The following is a 15,737-nucleotide window of genomic DNA, read 5'->3' on the forward strand; positions in this document are numbered from 1 at the left end:
GTGTAAACCAGGCATAGTGATGTCATCAACACACAACCACACAGCTTAAGGTCAAAAAGTGGGGCGAAAGCCAGTTTTTAGCATGAAAAGAGGAAATCCGGTATTCGGATGTGAAAAGGAAACCCGGTTTTTGTGAGGGAAAAACGAAAGCCGGTAAAGGTATGGGAAAGGTGAAAATCCGGTAGGAAAACCGGTATTACAACTGAAATTCAAAGAAAAAAGGTGAAACCCGGTAGGAACCCCGGTAGGAATACCGGTATTACAACATACAAAAACTGAAAATCGCAAAAATTAAGGAAAAACGGTTCGGATTTGGCGCCATGGGCTCTGATACCAAATGTAATATTTAAATTTCTGATCTTGACATGTTTTTCATCATGATTTATGTGGGAATTAAAGGATAAAAGGTAGATTAAATAGATATATCAATATGCAAATGTATAGAAAATGGGTGAAAGGAAGAATCTAGAAAGGAGGTGGGAAGGGGTATTTATACATAAGTTTAATTAACACTAATACCCCAAACACCACAAATTTTATAGCTAACAATTTTTATGCTTGACCGTCGACTCATAATTAATTAGGTTTTAGACTTGAACGAATATGAAATTATTTTGAGAGTAGCTTGGTGACTTAATAGGAATCCAAACTACTAGGTGTATAGAGCATGTGAATTGTTCCAATTAGATGTATTGTTTTTATTATTTTTGTCTTTTGTAAACCATAAGTAATTTGGTGCTTCTTTACTAGACCAAGTAGTTGGATACACTCTTGCATCGTTTTTCTAATTTTAGTTGTTATTAGTTTTATTGAATTGTGACAAACCCCCCAACAATCCTACAATTACACTTATCTGTATTATTGGACATATTTCATGCGAACGATATTGGTCTTACCTATTTGCTATAATATGAAGGATCGGGTCTACTGTTTGTGAGTATTATAAATTTAAAACTTGTATGAAAATTAATAAAACATTTCTCGCTCATCAGTCAAATGCCGAGTTTGACTTTTTTTTGTTAAAAAAAATATTTTTCATCTCCAAACCTTTTTTTTCATCTATTCATAAGTTGAATGATCAAGTTGAATATAAATCGGATGGGTTAACATCAACGAACAAAACGAAGATACTTTGGAACAAGAAACTTAAATGTTTATTTTGATTATTGTAAGATTTTCAGGACTTGGAACATGTTTTGTTTTTTTTTTTTTTATCATTATGGTTGTATATTTTATATTTGTTTTGTTAAATGTTTTGAAACTTATGAATTTTAACATATATATTATTTGCAAGAAAATAATTTCTTTATAATATAGTGTTTCCGAGTACTCTCCGTGTACTCACCACCTAGACGGAGTATTCCTAACTCACTAGTCCACCGAAGTAGGACCGCTTAGAGACTTCTTGATTTATGGGATTACTAATATGTCGAGTTATTGGCTTTATGTGTCTTAGCATAAAGTATTCGGTTAGATTTTTTACGTCTTTGTGTAGTATCCATAAGGTGGTAACTAGCTAGTGGCACTGGTAGTGTAAGTTTGATGTGTGTGTGAGTGCTAGTGACCCAAACCCCTCCCCACCTCCCATTTCTCTAATCTTTTCATACACACACACACACTTTCTCTCAAAAACTCAAGACATTTTATTATCATCATTTTCTCCTTAATTCTTCTATTATTATCGGATTTAATCTCATTTTGTAAGCAAAATTCTTAGTAACTTGTGTAAAAATAATAGTAACCTTCAAAAGTTCAAGATTACCATCAAGTGTGTTCTTCGTCTTATAGCTTCAAATTACTTGTTTATGTTGTTAGATGTCTTTAATTTCTAGTTTGCTACAAGATATTGGTCGAAATTGTGTTTGTGAACTATGGAACCCAGAGTGCCGCTCGTCCATCCTGACAAGCGCCGCTCATGGTTGCGACAGCTCCGGTTGATGTGATATTTCGCTATTTTCTCAACTGCTGAATGCCGAGGATGCCCGACACTCTTACAAATGTGAAATTGATTTACTTGAGGGCGAATCAAGCGAAGGAGATGCTGGAAATGATGTAACGGGTGAAGAAACTCCAACCAACAACGAGATGCTCAAAGAAAGGAGGGAATGGGTGTTCAAGAAGTCAAGATAGCAATCATTTTGAGGTTGAAGAATCAATGGAAAAGGATTTAGTAACCAAGACAGAATCAAAATCTCCTTACCCCCGTTCGGAACCAAACAACACTAGTCTTGTTGATGCGAATACCATTCCCTCAGTTCCTCAAAAGACGAAATGTGATGTCTATTCGCACGTATGACGTCAAAAATTGCAAATCGGGTTACATGACATGTCGAATGTGAGGATTTCTCACCTTTCAAGTGTAGACTACCCGACACATTAAGTTTGGGGGAGTCTATAATCCCGATGACTCAAAACAAAGTGAATACCATTTCACTCATCCAGGTAAATCTTTTAAAACAATTCTTGATTTTACATTTATACCTCGCAATAATTGGCATGTCCCAGAGATTGAACACCTAAAAGTCAAGAAGAAAATCGAAGAACTGTATCCTGACCTAGATGAAAGGAGTTGTGCTCATGCTTTAGGAGGAGCGCTGCTCGCAGCCTCGCATCAGGCACAATCACGTTCCAAGTTTGTTTCAACCTCTTAATGGAAGCCCGATTAGATCCAGATCATTTTTGTACAACAAATGGAGCGTGAAAAAGAAGGTAAGCACTTAAACTTATGTGATTTATTATATACTAAAATGCTATCTTTTAATTTGTTTTCATGAGTGCCAAAGCCGTTAAATTTTTTCAAGAGGATCATGGTACGAAAGAAAGAGCCGTATAGTGGGCATACGACTCTAGCGACAGCTGAATGCAAGCACACGGGACAAGATCATGTGCAACCCAAGTCGGGTTATTCAGGGAGCTTTTTAACCTCTTATTCTTTAAATAGTTTTGGATGCATTGAATTGGTTAATCTTAGGAATAGTAGTAATTTCATTCATTATTTCTCATTCATTAAACTAGACTCAGACCCTATGGCTCCCAACCCTATGAAATCAGCGAACATTAGCTTTCAAATCACTTACTTGAAAATAGTGTGTTATAACGGTATTTTCAAAATATTTTATATTCGTATGAGAGGATGGATTTTTAAGATGAGTTTTGTAAAGAAAACAAAAATGATGTGAACTTTGATAAGGTAAAATACATTGGTTGGGTAATGGTTAAGTTAAGATTAATATTTTATTCACCTTATTCACGCAAACCGTCCGACACTTTAAGTATGGGGGCGTTTAAGACCACCCCATGGTAAATTTGGGATATGAGTGTGACTCAAGACTCGGTAAATTTAGCACTTCTTGGGAGGCAACCAAAGTCTACGTTTTATTTTTCATGTTTTAGTTTAGTTTATATATGTGTTTATTCGTGTAATAATAAAATTGCTTCTTGTTCTATGTGAATGTAGGTAGTGGATTATTCAAGAAATTTTTGATTAAGATTCTTTAGGTTCACGAATTAGTTTATGAATTGAAGAAGTCGATCGGTCTATAATTGACTAAGTCTAGTTGTCTTTTTATGAGTCAAGTGGTTTTTTTATGAGTCAAGTGGTTGAAAAGCAAGTAATCGTGTTTTCATTTTTGTTTTGTCTTTTCCGTTTTGATATTTTGATTTAGATATGCAGAGGAAAAATTATTGATAGCTTGAAAGGATCATGGCAAGTGGTATGGAGGAGTATGTCAAGGAACGAAGGTAGACGAGCTCAAGGAGGTTTAGTGATGGTTTGGAGAAGAATCGGGTTGAGAATCAACACTCAAGAGTTCCCAGGTTTCAATCTTGTATTCTGTTTTTCGTCTTCCACTTCGTGTTACACTCAATGCACTTGTAACTTTCACGGAAGTCTTATATCATCATTCTAAGGTCAACAAAATTGTTAAAACTCATTTCCAAACACTTTGATTTTTATGTCAAATTTTGGTGCTAAGTCATTAAACTGTATTTAAGCAAAACTCTTCCTTTATCGTTTAAACATTATTATATCACTCCTAAAGCATCGTTGGGGGTTTGTGACATAGTTTAACTAGCTAGACTTTACCGTCTGGGATACCTTGTGATGGATTGATGTTGTGAAGTAGGTTGCGATCGTCGTTGAAGTTTGGTTGTGTTCATTTATTTTGGAAACTTAGTTGCTCGACCCAAGTGAGTTTCGTAGACCCTATCTTTGATAGTTTTACAGTGGAAAGTGTACTCGTTTTTGTAAAGCTAGTGTCAGAATCTTTTACTAGTACAATATGTAGATGGTAATTGAATGCTTATACGTATGTGTTCGGGAGGTTTCTTGGGCATTGTGATTATGTTGTGTGATGAGATTGTTGTGGGTTGCGTGTTGATAGAACCATGTAGTTGTCCAGGGTTGCGCCTCGACAATCCTACGAGCTTGCATTCTGGTGGATGCTATGTGTGAAGTTGTCCTGGGTTGCGTTCCCGACAACTTGGTGACATTGGTACCAACATGTGTCTTGATTATTGTTGTTGCTTATATATTGTAATTGATTGATTGTTGATGACTATGTTGCGATTAGTGATCCTTGTTGTGAATCTTGTGCCTTGTATAAGGTTTTACTATAAGTATTCCTTAACTCTATAGTATCGTACTATCTTGTTTATATCGGCACAAAATGATTCTATTTGTTCAATCCTATGAACTCACCAACCATGTGTTGACTTGATTTAGTACATTTTTCAGGTAACCAGGATAATGCTAGGAACCGGGCTTGATTGGAGTCTAGCTTGGATTTGGATTAATGAAGTGGCGCATCTTTTGTTAGATTTATATTAGAGAGGGATTATTATCTATGGAAGTAACTGACTATGCTAAAATGTCTATGTTATGTAAAGATCTTGTAAAATGTCTATATAATATAATGAACTTTTAAATTCTGGTTATTGAATGGACCCGGGTATATGTGGCAACAATATAAGCTGCAACGTGTAGTTTTTAATTGGTCATGTACTTCCAATAATCGGGATTTGAAAGTTCATTATATGACATAGACATTTTACAAGATCTTTACATAACATAGACATTTTAGCATAGTTGATTGTACTAATTGCATAGGTTAACTTGTTGTGAATTGTTGAATTGTGATGTTTTGAATGCTTATTTCTTGGTTCACCGGAAATCATTGATTTCATTTAGATTTGTTGCTCTATGTAATATCCATGTCATGTTGTGCTTTTCTCGACACTCCATGATTCTACTTTGTTGGGATGTTACACATAATAATTTTTTTTAGGAAAATCCACAAAAAGATATTCTTTTTACTCAAAATTCCTAATTTAGAGCGATTATTTAGTTTTCATCTACAAAAGAATTTCATTTTTAAAAATTTCCAAAATAATTGTAATATCGTTAGTTTTAAACACCAGACCTTCGTTAAATGTGACGTCAGCTAGACACGTTATTAAAAAGCCGATGCGGACATTTCTCACAGTCTATTTGTATACACCAAAAATGTGTACATATTTATATACCTATTTTCACAACATATAAACCCTATTTCTTTCATCAAAGAATAAATGAAGTTTTTCTTAAGAGTTGGTTATTGATGGTGATGAGTGGTGGCGAGTCTAGGATGTTTCAAGTGGTGCTCCGTTAAGAGGGCAACGATGGCGGTAGGTGGCAACAGTCTCGAATAGAAAGCCGTTGTGGTGGTAGGTCGCCGACGGAAAAGATTGCCACGGTGGTGGTAGGTGGCGGCTATGGTGTTGACTCTTGTTGCTGCTTTTTAGTGAGAGAAGGGGCGATAAAGTAGTTGCTGGAGATTTTTCAGCGGCGAATGACTGGTTGATGGCCGGATTCTTCAAAAGGGGGGGGGGGGGAGAGAGAGAGAGAGATGATATGTTGTGTATGCTTAAATCTCTTTCACTACCACACAGTACAAACAAAAAGGGATTATAGCACTAGAGTGTAACCAACTATGACTCAATGGTTATGTAATGTAGTGATCTTTCAAAATGGCTATCTGATGAAGTACCTCCCATTTTTTTTCTTTTAATGTATGTTACCGGGTAACATCCTATTTGTAACGGGTAATGCCATGTTGGACGTAAACAAAATAGGGATTAAGGCACCGTAGTGTAACCAACTATGAGCGAATGGTTATGTAATGTAGTGACCTACGAAAGTGTTAAATTGATGTAAGAACCTCTCTGTTTTGTTCACTCGATGTATGCTACCGGGTTACTCCTACGACTTTATACTCTGGTCATCTTGGCACTATCTTCCGTAACAATTTTTTCCGGAGAGAAAATATAAAACTGTAACTCATTGTCTAACTTAAATCCCAAACACAATTCAACACTAGATAGAACACGATCAATAATGATGATATAACTTCCATTTCTAAACTTTGAATCTTCAGTCCCACCAAAACATACAAATAACTATGTATGTATCAATTATATAATATTTGTATCAATTAATGTCAAGTTATATAATATTTGTATCAATTATAAATGCACTGTATGTAGCTATGGTCATTAGCCATGAAGATAGGATGACACCGGTTCTAAAACCACGGAACAGAAAGCGTCGTCTTGTATAAATCCCTTTCCCTTTTGATGCCTTATTTTTAATGGCTAGATCTAGTCACTTTCAGAATCTATTTCTTGTTAGATCTATGGTTTTATCATATCTTCTTAGATCAAGATGTATGTGTGGTTGTATATTTGTGTAAAGATCTTGGTGTTAGAATAAAAATGTGAAGGCGTGGGTGGAGATGGAAGTAGATTGATTCAGATCAATTAATGTGGTGGTGGGAGATGATGATGATGCGTGTGTATGGATTTGTTGAATGGTGGATTGGTGGTGGTTGTCACACCCCGTTGTAGCAGAAATACAGGGTTAACAAATAACTGCGTACTAACCAAAGGCTAATAGAAATTACATCCATTTAATACCAAATACAAGTCTAATACAAGTACAATCGTTCAAATGTGAACCCCAGAATACGGATACAAGTCATCCATATATGGAATTTGGCCCACTGAATACAAGATAAATATTTGGACAGTCTAGTACGATTAGAACTAATAAGATGATAGTTCTCATATGTCTGATGCTAATTGTACGTCCAAAGTCAAAAGAATGGCCCTAAAATGCCAAGATGATCCAAGACTTACTGTTGGTTACCTGAAAAGCATGAAATTTGAGAGGATCGACTATCGAAATAGCTGGTGAGTTTACAGTGTCTTTGACCAAAGTTTAGTCGTCATTGAGAATACACAATGACATGTAGTTATTTAAGACAAGACAGCCAGGAGCAAAATCCGATAATATATAATGACAGTCCAGACCTAAGTCCGACAATATGACTAATATGCCTCGCACAGGATTTCCCGTCTAAAGTGGGGTGCGGACCAGAACCATGACAGTCAGGAACAAAATCTGACAAGACAACCATTAGGATCTCATAATGGTCATAACTACATAAGGGGAACATTTTAGTCTGTCAAACACATAAACATTTAGTCAGCCGACAACATGGCAAGTCTAAGTCACATAGAACAAAATTTCATAAGACATGTATACACCTTTTCAGACAGCCGTCAACATGGCAAACATAAGGCAAATGATTTAAGTAGCCAAATCACATGACATAGACAAAGACAAATTATTTATAAAGTAGTCGTGTATACAACAGTACATGCTTTTCAGGCCCAAAGAAAAAAGGAAAAAGGGCGCCATAAACTCACCTTAGAGATTGACGAGTTAAAAGGATGAGCAGATTTGTGAATGGGCAATTTAGTCTGCACGCTTATCCAAACCTACGATATATGTACCAATGGTGAGGATCAAATCTCACGACGACAAGTATCCTACGTACAACTACTTAGCTATCAACCCTAGAATGCCACGACCAAGAATGTGATTTAAACGTCCATTTTATTTGACTTTAGTTTCTAATGTCATTGACATTGTCATTAAAATGTAGACTCAGTGCTAATCCATGTAATCAAGGTTCAAGTGTTCAAGTTATCAAAATATGAAAAATGTCAAACTGTACAGATACTTGCGGTGCGAGGCATGACCTGATCGACAATAAAACTCATTTTTCGACCTTTTTCCGCAAACCAAATCTTTTCATTATCAAACCCTTTTATTACCACAAGTATACACATGTTCAAAGAACTGAAACCTGTCCATTTCACTTACTACAAACAATTCCAACACTTTTGATCTTAAATACTTAATCTATCATAATTTCATCTACAAGACCATATATTAACTCTACTGATCTTTTAGGCTAATTACTTTCATCAAAATGAAACTAAATCAAAGGATTGAATTTAGACAATAAAAATTTTTATAGAAAAGACTTACTTATTTGATGATCTTGAAAAAAAAATGGAGTGAAAGAAGCTGAAGATGATTCCTTGAATATTAAAACAAGATAGGTTATTATTATACAAATTTAGACTACTTCCTTTGCATTTTCCCTTTGATGAAACTGATTTAGAGGATAAATTGTTTTTGGTGTGTGTTCTTGTGTGTGTGTGATCGATCAGATCAAAAGAAAAAGAAAGGAAAGAAGCAAAACTAGTTTTGGTGTCTTCTTTTCCTACCACAAACAAAGGTACGACCCATGTGGCTTATTTTTAGATATTTTGTATGCCTTAATTTGGTGAAATGCTTACGATTAAATATCGTATGATTAAAATGTATTTCCCTCGTATTATTTAATTTAAGACGAGTCAATAAAATTTCGTTAAAGTGAACTTTAAAAACATTAAGTCTAGACAGTCTATTTATTTTGTACAAGACATAACCTTTAAATATTCATTTAAAGTTATTTTTAAGACTGAGCATTCATCTAGATAGCTAATAGTCTACGTCATCAGGATACGTCTAACTGGACTAAGTCAAAAGTCCAAATGTCTAATAATTTCCAAGCCTATGACCGTCTAATTTAGACGATGTTATGATAATGACTAAGCTTAAACGAGATTAAGACTAACCCGATGTTAATAAATTACGAGTTGTCACAGTGGTGACCAGAGAGTGATCGTTCGGGTGGTAGCCTAGTCTTTAGAACGACACATTCACGTTGATAGATATCTACTAGTAAACTAAAACATGATTGTAGTCTTTACTAAATGACACATGACGTTACATTAAATCGACAATGCTTTTAGTCATTGAGTTATAGTTGGTTACACCCATGTGACATAATCCCTTTTTTGTTTGCATTGTGAGGTAGTGAAAGAGATTTTAGCGGGTATTATCTAGTCAGATGTCCACATAAATTTTTTTAATTGATGTATTATGTTGATTTAATACTTAACGGATAACTAATAATGAAAACTAATTACATTACCTTTATTGAGAAATTTTACAAAAAAAGAGTCCTCTAGATAGACAAAACCCAAATAAGATCCCCATTATAACTTTCGAGTAAAAATGTTAAATTACCTTTTTATAAAAAAAATTTCCGTAGATTTTACCTTTTATTTTGTATTTACATGTATCAATTCCTAAAAACGAAACAAAAAAAAAAAAAAAAACCCGCGTGAACAAAAGAGTGAAAGATATACATACAATTGGTGATGAGATGAGATATACAATCAATGGCTTCCAACACCATGTCCCTTCTCCGCTTCTCCCCTCCAAACAACACTACTAATCATCATCTTACCCACAGCCCTGTCTTCTCTTTCAACACCAAATCAACAACTGTTGGTCTTTCATGGCATTCTTCTTCTTCTACTTCTACATCATTATTATCATCTTTTTCAAGAAAAAGAATGTCATCATCATCATCTAGTTCAACCCGCACATTTGCCGCAATGGAGGCTCTTATTTTCGACTGCGACGGAGTTATTCTCGAGTCCGAAGACTTGCATCGACAAGCTTACAATTTTGCTTTTCAACATTTTAATGTTTGTTGTCCTTCTCAACCTCAGCCTCTTAATTGGGATGTTCATTTCTATGACATTCTTCAGAATCAAATCGGTGGCGGTAAACCCAAAATGCGATGGTTTGTTGTCTTCCTTTTTATTTATTTATTTATTTATTTATTTTTTCGTGGAAGCAGTTTCTCTAGCCCCACGGGCTAGAGGTATGACTGTCTACATCTTTGTTTTTGACGAGAGTGGGTATTGTTGTTATATGTAGTTTGTAACTTACATTTATTTTTGATTAGGTATTTTAAGGAGAATGGTTGGCCTACTTCAACCATTTTCAGCACTCCACCCGAAACTAACACCGATAGAGCCAAACTAATCGATACTCTTCAGGTATACTCTCTTCTTTCGGTTTTTGGTTTGTCCCAAAACAAATGCGCTGTTCCAAAAGTAATATACAATACTTTAATCTTTCTACCACACAATGTAATGTTTATAAATTTCGTAAAGTTTGTTGTTTTTTGGTTGTGAACACCTATAGGGACGGAGAGAGTATTTTTTTTTTTCTATATTTTTCGCTAAATGTAAGTTTTGGAGCCTTATATCCATGGGCTATCATACTCTTAAAAAGTATTTTAGTATGTTACTTCAAATTTTCTTTCTATATCAAAGTAAGTCCACTTACAAAAAGAATACCTTGGCATTGATGTTGTCAGGATTGGAAGACTGAAAAGTACAAGGATATAATCAAGTCTGGAAGTGTAAGTAGTTCTTTTTGGTTCTGATGTATATGTATAATATCTTTGTTTTCGATATATCATACTGTTGAAGTTTTTATCCTTTTAATGATTGTTGTTGTGTTAATTTTGGTAGGTTGAACCTAGACCAGGTGTATTGAGGTTGATGGATGAGGCCAAGGCTTCTGTAAGATAGTAATGTTGTATATTTATATTGTAGTAGACGTAGAATTGCATACTTATACGTTGTAGATAGTAGGTATCAATTTTGACACAGTTACTTTGTTTTTTAATGCATACAACCTCATAGTTTGTGCTTATCGCTAGAGATATCGATTTTTTCCCGTAGTAATGAAGCTTCATTAATCATACGAGTAATTGGCACATTAATATTTCAACCCAAACCAAATGTAACTTATTTTATTTGGTGCTTATGTCGGATTTTGGTTATTGTACTGGATTTACGTTCTCGTGTTTTGAGGAGGGTTTTTTTAAAATAAAGTTTCATCTTTGCTTTGCGAAAAAGATATGACCTGTTTTGACCCATTATCTGACCCACCCATCTATTCACTTCTAGCATATATAATAATGACCAACGACCACTGTGGTTCTATGTTTATGGTGATACTGGGGTTTTATGTAACTCTCATCTCTTAAATACCATTTCACATGTCTTTGAACTTAATTTTGTAGATTGTTAGCCGACCTTGCAAAGTGATATTAAAAGTGTTATCTGATGTTTATTTTTGCAAAGGGTAAAAAGCTTGCTGTATGTTCTGCTGCAACCAAAAGCTCGGTTATACTTTGTTTAGAGAATCTAATTGGATTGGTAAGCCAGGCTCCTGTTTACTATTGGTATTAATCGTTCTTACTTCTTGCCATTGTCCTTTAATGGCAAACTTTGTTTACGGTCTTTTCCTTTGCTTCAGGATCGTTTCCAAGGTCTCGATTGCTTTCTTGCAGGTACCTTAATACATTTTGACAAAAACCTTTCACACGATGATGAGTTTTTATGAAAATTATGTGTTATGTTAGATATATGGAGTTTGGTGCTATCCCATAACATGAAATCATGCTAAAAAAGACTTGGTATGCTTTTCACAACTTCTCTGCATATGTCTCAACTGGGTATATCCCAACTCATGACTTCCGATGCAGCGATGCTGTTAAATTGCATTTTTAAACATAATTTATTCCGTTCCTCACTCAGTAGCATTAAGTTACTAATTAACTAGTTTAGCCATACCCAGCCATCTTTGATTTAGCATGTTTGACCAGTAATCCCAACAAATATATATAGTTCTGTTTGTAATAAAATAGTAGTTTAAGGAGGCTTATTTTCTTTTACTAATGAGCTTGTTGACAATTTAAATATCAATTAATGGAAGCACAATATGTTTCTGACGTTTTAGGTTGACAGATTTATTTGATGACAAACACTATTATGTTGCTTGTCATGTGTGGAACAATAACTTGTTGCAATCAAGAATTGGAAGGCAACTACCATGCCTTGAATTTCAGAAAATCAGTGTGTTTTGAGCTGTCAATTTTGCAAATCTGACTTCTATACTGGACCTCAAAAAGATCTAACTCTGCGTTTCTATCTCGTGAGCTCAATCTTTTACTGTAAGTAGTTGTTTGCAGGAGGTGGAAAAACAAAAGCTAACTTTAACACTTAAGCCTTGCAGAAAAACAAAGCTAACACTACATGCCATTATTAGATAAGACAATTAGCCTTCTGCCATTATAAATTTACTTGTTTGAGCCTATTTACATGTTTAATCAAGGTGGATCTCCGGCTATTATGCATCTCATATGTTGTCTATTATATCGTTTTTCACAACATTATGTTTTGTAGGTGATGATGTGAAGGAAAAGAAACCTGACCCTTCAATATATATCACAGCCTCTAAGGTATAATTAAAGGAATCAAGGTCAGGCGGGTCTGGTGTACTGGGTAATGGGTTGAAATGACTATTTTCTTAAGTATAGGAAAAACCAGGCCGAGTTGTCGCGAAAGTACTTTTATTTATGTCCATTACTTTTCAAATGCTAATAAACACCTAATGCATTAGATATGCTATATGACCAACTTGATAATAGGAAGAACCATATTTAAAAAGAAATTTAGTAGTCGAATTTTGTGAGTTTCTTTCTTATGGTGGCTTTCATGCAATTAAATTCTTTTACTTTTTCCAGAAATTAGGAGTTTCAGAGAAAGCTTGCCTGGTGGTGGAGGATAGTGTCATTGGTCTACAGGTCTATAATAGATACCTCGAATATGCATTAGTTATTTATCGAAGCCACAATCAGAATCCTTCCCCGTCTTCTATATGGTCTCTTTATGACATAAATATGTTCATTTAACTTTGAAAATAACCCAATAACTTCTGCAGGCAGCAACAAAAGCTGGGATGTCTTGTGTAATTACCTATACATCTTCAACTTCAAACCAGGACTTTACAGATGCAATAGCAAAATTCCCAGATTTAAGTGATGTGAGGTATGTTCACTTTTAATGAAGGGCAGCTAAATCGGTGGGTTGGGCATACTTGGTGACTCATTAAAAAAGGTTACCTTGTAATTTTTTTTTTTTTAAAGGTTCCCTTTTAAGTGCTAGATGAAATGGGTTCAACAAACAACACTTGTTGATATGCTGATTTCAATAAGTTAAATGTGCCAACTATGATTGCAGTAACTATGAAGTATATGATTACAGAAATAATTCAAGGAGTTTCAATAATGCAATATAGGACCCTTATTATGCCAATCAGTTATATACAATCATGGGGGGAAATGCCGAAATGGCATTTAATTAAAGATTTTTTAGTCTAACTCCTTTCTTTAGGATGACAAACTATCCTACTCTTAAATCTAAACTACATGGATGCCTAGGATGCAATCCAGAATTTACGAATATTCCCCCCCCCCCCCCCCCCCCCCCTTTCCTTTTACACAAGAACCTTTAACACTTTATGATATTTATTTCTTTGGGAGTAATGCATGGAAGTGTAATAAACTTTACCCGTTTTGTTATTGTGCTTATCCAGCTTTAAAAAGCTCTATTATATGTACTATACTCTTGGTTTTTTTTCACGATTCATGTACTAGGTCTTCTATGTTAGAAAAAATACACAGAATAGCAAAAACGAGGAAAGTTAGATACACGCAATAGCAAAAACGAGGAAAGTTAGATACACACATTTGCAAAAATAAAAACGCAAAGTTGATACATACAGTAATAGTATGGGCAAAGTTGAATACTACAATAGCAAAATGGACAATAGAGTTTACTACACAGTAAATGTTGCAAGTTGGATACATCCATCGTGAAAAACATAAGAGTTTAGTATGCACAATAGAGTTTTTTAGAGTTGGATAAGCAAACAAAGAAAAGTTTGTTATACTTTCTTGCACTAATCCCTTATTCCTTATATAGCATGCGTCTTTGTAGGTAAATATAGGAGTTATGATCCAATAATGTCTAATTCTATTTGTTTACCTTCTGTTTATTTGTATCATTGTTGCTTTCTTTTAGATCTTAACCCAAAATGATGTTGAGAATAAACTTAACAATACCCACCATTATCTCCCTCCTACTATTTACATTCTACTTATTTTATATTATTATTATCACCTTCTTATGAATTAACAATGTCCACAATTATCTTCCTCCTATTTACATTCTACAATATTACCTTCTTATGAATCTTAATCAAAGAGTATACTTATATATACCTTAGGTGAAAAGTTATTTTGAGAACCTTTTTTTTTGCAAGAACCTTTGAGAACTTTTCAAATCAAGCCCAACCGATGATTATTCTTTACATGAAAAGTGTTTTTTGATTGTTTTCTGAATAACTTATGTGTAATTTTGAAGTTTATAATTGTGTGGAGGCATGGATATTATCTGTTATATAATTATGTGGAGATTTAGATTCTTGATCACATGTGCATGAATATTGCTATGATTACATGTGATCGACTTTCATACATGTGATCATAGCAATATTCGTGCACATGTGATCAAGAATCCAAATCTCCACATAATTGTATAACGGATGATAATTCATGCTCTACACAATTATAAACTTCAAAATTACACATAAGTTATTCAGAAAACAATCAAAAAACAATTTTCATGTAAAGAACAATCATCAGTTGGGCTTGATTTAAAAAGTCTCAAAGGTTCTCGCAAAAAAAAGGGTTCTCAAAATAACTTTACCTCGTTACCTTAGTACCTTACTATCTTACCTTATAATTAGAAATTGTAAAAGTATATTTCGTAACACTCACAATATTCGCTGCATAGCGCAGAGATTATCTACAATCCCCCTTTTACTACGTTTTGAATAACTTTAAACCGACGAGTCATTAGACCCATTTATTTTTACATAAGTGCATTGAAGTTAACATGTTGAATATGTTTCTTATCCAGATTAAAAGACTTGGAGGAGTTGCTAGAAAATGTAGTAGCTGCCTAAAAAGTGATTACATCTTGATTAGCTAACATTTTCTTGGCTGCAATACAATCGTTTTGAATTTGGCAGATTTGGTCACATGATCATACCATAATTCACATAAAGGGTGTTTACTATATTTAAAAAAGGTGTATCTTCTATTTTAAGGTTACCCAAAAGTGGTATTTTGTAAGTTGTACGCAATGTGTACAGGTTGGCAGTTAAAAATATTATAAAATGATCAGGTTTCGGATGAATGTACTTGGTTTTTTGAGAAAAGCCATCATCTTGTAACACTTAAAGAACAACACTCAACAACGTTTAGCAACTTTAGGACTCTTAAAATCAGTGATATTCGACATGTCAGAATTGCTGCATAAGACATTTTTGAAATGGGAATTGGTAAAAATACCACATCTTTTGATAAATCTATCACTATAGTGCGTTATACACTTATACTGTTTGTTTTATCAATAGTAGGTTGGAGGTACCTATTCATTTAGTTTAATAAGATTTACGTGCCCAAAATCATTAATAGACAAAGATTAATGCTAACAAATATGTATCTGTAATCAAGTAGGTGTATTGTTAATTTGTTGTACCCTAGAATTGAGCTCCAATGCTCTTTTCATCGGGGTATTTAAGA

At 34.3% G+C, this 15,737-nt stretch overlaps 1 protein-coding gene and 2 long non-coding RNA genes across 4 annotated transcripts; 2 read left to right on the forward strand and 1 right to left on the reverse strand.

Moving 5' to 3' along the window:
* Positions 1–1,253: 1,253 nt before the first annotated feature.
* LOC122609902 lies at positions 1,254–4,935 on the forward strand. Its single transcript, XR_006325416.1, has 2 exons — positions 1,254–3,816; positions 4,736–4,935. It is a non-coding gene; the product is annotated as an uncharacterized LOC122609902 (long non-coding RNA).
* A 1,990-nt stretch (positions 4,936–6,925) lies between these two features.
* Positions 6,926–8,345, reverse strand: LOC122579693. Its single transcript, XR_006320682.1, has 2 exons — positions 7,747–8,345; positions 6,926–7,183 (listed from the first exon to the last, which is right to left on the reverse strand). It is a non-coding gene; the product is annotated as an uncharacterized LOC122579693 (long non-coding RNA).
* Positions 8,346–9,590: 1,245 nt separating this feature from the next.
* LOC122578387 (haloacid dehalogenase-like hydrolase domain-containing protein At4g39970) lies at positions 9,591–15,348 on the forward strand. 2 transcript variants are annotated; one of them, XM_043750336.1, is made up of 10 exons: positions 9,596–10,028; positions 10,194–10,287; positions 10,611–10,655; positions 10,768–10,818; positions 11,386–11,460; positions 11,561–11,594; positions 12,490–12,545; positions 12,831–12,890; positions 13,028–13,134; positions 15,070–15,348. In XM_043750336.1, exons 1-10 carry the CDS (start codon positions 9,619–9,621, stop codon positions 15,113–15,115), a joined length of 978 nt encoding a protein of 325 aa, XP_043606271.1. In that variant the 5' UTR covers positions 9,596–9,618; the 3' UTR covers positions 15,116–15,348. The 2 variants fall into 2 exon arrangements, with proteins under 2 accessions (XP_043606272.1, XP_043606271.1); XM_043750337.1 differs by lacking the exon at positions 12,831–12,890 and having other exon boundaries at positions 9,591–10,028.
* The last annotated feature ends 389 nt before the right edge of the window (positions 15,349–15,737 follow it).

The sequence above is a fragment of the Erigeron canadensis genome, chromosome 8 (assembly GCF_010389155.1).
Source record: "Erigeron canadensis isolate Cc75 chromosome 8, C_canadensis_v1, whole genome shotgun sequence".
Lineage (NCBI taxonomy): Eukaryota > Viridiplantae > Streptophyta > Magnoliopsida > Asterales > Asteraceae > Erigeron > Erigeron canadensis.

Bases quoted from the DNA above. Each gene is read 5' to 3' on its own strand.
- LOC122578387 (XM_043750336.1), top strand. From the start codon at position 9,619: ATGGCTTCCAACACCATGTCCCTTCTCCGCTTCTCCCCTCCAAACAAC. The intron at 10,656-10,767 runs GTAAGTAGTTCT...TAATTTTGGTAG, and splicing joins ATATAATCAAGTCTGGAAGT to GTTGAACCTAGACCAGGTGT. The intron at 11,461-11,560 runs GTAAGCCAGGCT...CCTTTGCTTCAG, and splicing joins TAGAGAATCTAATTGGATTG to GATCGTTTCCAAGGTCTCGA.